Raw genomic sequence first — 2,018 nt, forward strand, 5'->3', positions numbered from 1 at the left:
TGCATTGCTGTGTGGCACGCACAAAAGTGCTTTCATCAAATGCACTAGATGGCAGTATTGTCCTGTTTAAGAGTGTCACAACATTGCTATTTACGGCAGACGGACTGCTTTACTGTAGACGTTCTTTATATTGTGGGAAAGCGGACTCAGGTCTGCATGGAGCTGGAGGGGGCGTGGCCTCCAGCTCCGCCTGAATTTCGGGAGATTTTCGGGAGAAAATTTGTCCCGGGAGGTTTTCGGGAGAGGCGCTGAATTTCGGGAGTCTCCCGAAAAATCCGGGAGGGTTGGCAAGTATGATATATGCATGGCCAGTACAAGTGTTTTAAATGTAGATTAAAATCATATTGGGTCCCCTTTCAGTGATTGCTTGACTGCTGCTACTTTGCTCAGCAACAGAAATTGGCCAACGTTTTCCCCAACAACTTAAATGACAACAGGCTTTATCTGCTCAGGCCTCTGAATGTACGTGGACGCGACAGAACGTTGATATGTGGTCATGTCCGATCCTCTGCGCTGACGTAGAGTCCTCCTGTAGATGGCGCTAACTTTCTTCCTGAAATATTGCCCTGACAGGACGTACAGCAGAGGGTTCAGGGCACTGTTAAGTATTCCGAGATAGGCAGAAACCTGCCCTCCTACGTCCAAAGCGTGGGACCACAGTTTGACATCTAGCACATGGACGTCGCAGAGGGTGTCGAAAAAGGTAAAGACTTGAAAGGGCCCCCAGCAGAGGATGAAGAGCAGCGTGACGGCGTACAACAACACCGAGGCCTTTGTGTCGTTGACGTCGTGGAGGCCTACGGTATCCTTCCTCTGAGCTAAAGCCTTAATTATAGCCCTGCTGCTGAAGACGATCACCAGAGCAGGCAGGACAAAGCCAACAATGTTCAGAAGAAGCTGATTGGCTAACTTCCAGGAGCTTCCGTAGTCCAATAGACAGGCAGTGTTTTGGATTTCCTCATTGTAGATCACTTTTCTGTGCAGCATGGTCGGCGTGCTGAGCAAGAACCCTAAAATCCACAGGAAGACGCAGGTAACCTTAGCGTGCCGCGTCCGTCGCAGCCACCTCGCCTTCATGGTCCTCACGATGGCCAGATAGCGGTCGACGCTGATCATCACCAGGGTGTAGACGCTGGTGTAGAAGTTCACCATAATGACGCCGTTGACCATTTTGCACAAGGTGTCGCCGTACAACCAGTTGTAGTCGTTAAGAATGTTGGCGCCCCAGAAGGGAAGGCCGCAAAGGACCGCAAAGTCGGCAACGGCCAGGTTGCTCAGGTAGACTTCCGCCACGGTCAGTCGATCCTTGTGAGCGAGGAACACGCACAGGACGAAGGCGTTCCAGAGGAGGCCGAGCACGGATACAGTGAAGATGTACGGCGGGACAATGAGGCGGATGGCGGCAAACTCGGCGGACGTGATGAAGTCGGAATGGAGCGACGAGCTGCTGTTTTCAGGAACCGCCGTCGTCACAAGCTTCACTGGCTCCATGGTCTGCAGAACGACAACATTTATTTAGTCGGTAACCTTTTACCGTAGTCTGGTATTTTCGTAAGTATTAAATCAGGAAGGCATAACCTAAAAATAAAAACTAAAAACTTTTGGTGAAGGAATTTTTGACATTTTAAATGGAACTGTTGTAGTCAATAAAATCCCATCTATCTTTTCTTGTGTCTCACATCATTTTACATGAACTGGAAATTAGTCTGTTTCCTAAGAAACAAACGTTCAAACGCAAATCCATTATCTTTACTTCCACAATTTTACAGATTTCATTGGTAACGGTTATGATAATGATATTAGTTTATTTGGAACATGCAAACATGTACTTACCTACAGTATAAACAGTTTCTCATTACATGTCTGAAAAAAAATAAGGAAAAATATAGCTTATTTAATCTTACCCTTTTTTTTTTTTATAGCAAGTTCTAACATATTTTTTTCATTTCTTGTGCTTAATTTGTAACACAAACAAATATCAGTAAAGTTCTCATGAATAAATAGTTGTTTATAAGTTC

The 2,018-nt window shown here is 45.9% G+C and overlaps 1 protein-coding gene across 1 annotated transcript; it reads right to left on the bottom strand.

Annotated features, from left to right (window-relative positions):
• Nucleotides 1-423: 423 nt before the first annotated feature.
• On the bottom strand, nucleotides 424-1,491 carry bdkrb1 (bradykinin receptor B1). The gene has a single exon (XM_061967925.2). The coding sequence runs from the start codon at nucleotides 1,489-1,491 to the stop codon at nucleotides 424-426; it is 1,068 nt and encodes a 355-aa protein (XP_061823909.2).
• Between the last annotated feature and the right edge of the window lie 527 nt (nucleotides 1,492-2,018).

The sequence above is a fragment of the Nerophis lumbriciformis genome, linkage group LG08 (assembly GCF_033978685.3).
Source record: "Nerophis lumbriciformis linkage group LG08, RoL_Nlum_v2.1, whole genome shotgun sequence".
Taxonomy (NCBI): domain Eukaryota; kingdom Metazoa; phylum Chordata; class Actinopteri; order Syngnathiformes; family Syngnathidae; genus Nerophis; species Nerophis lumbriciformis.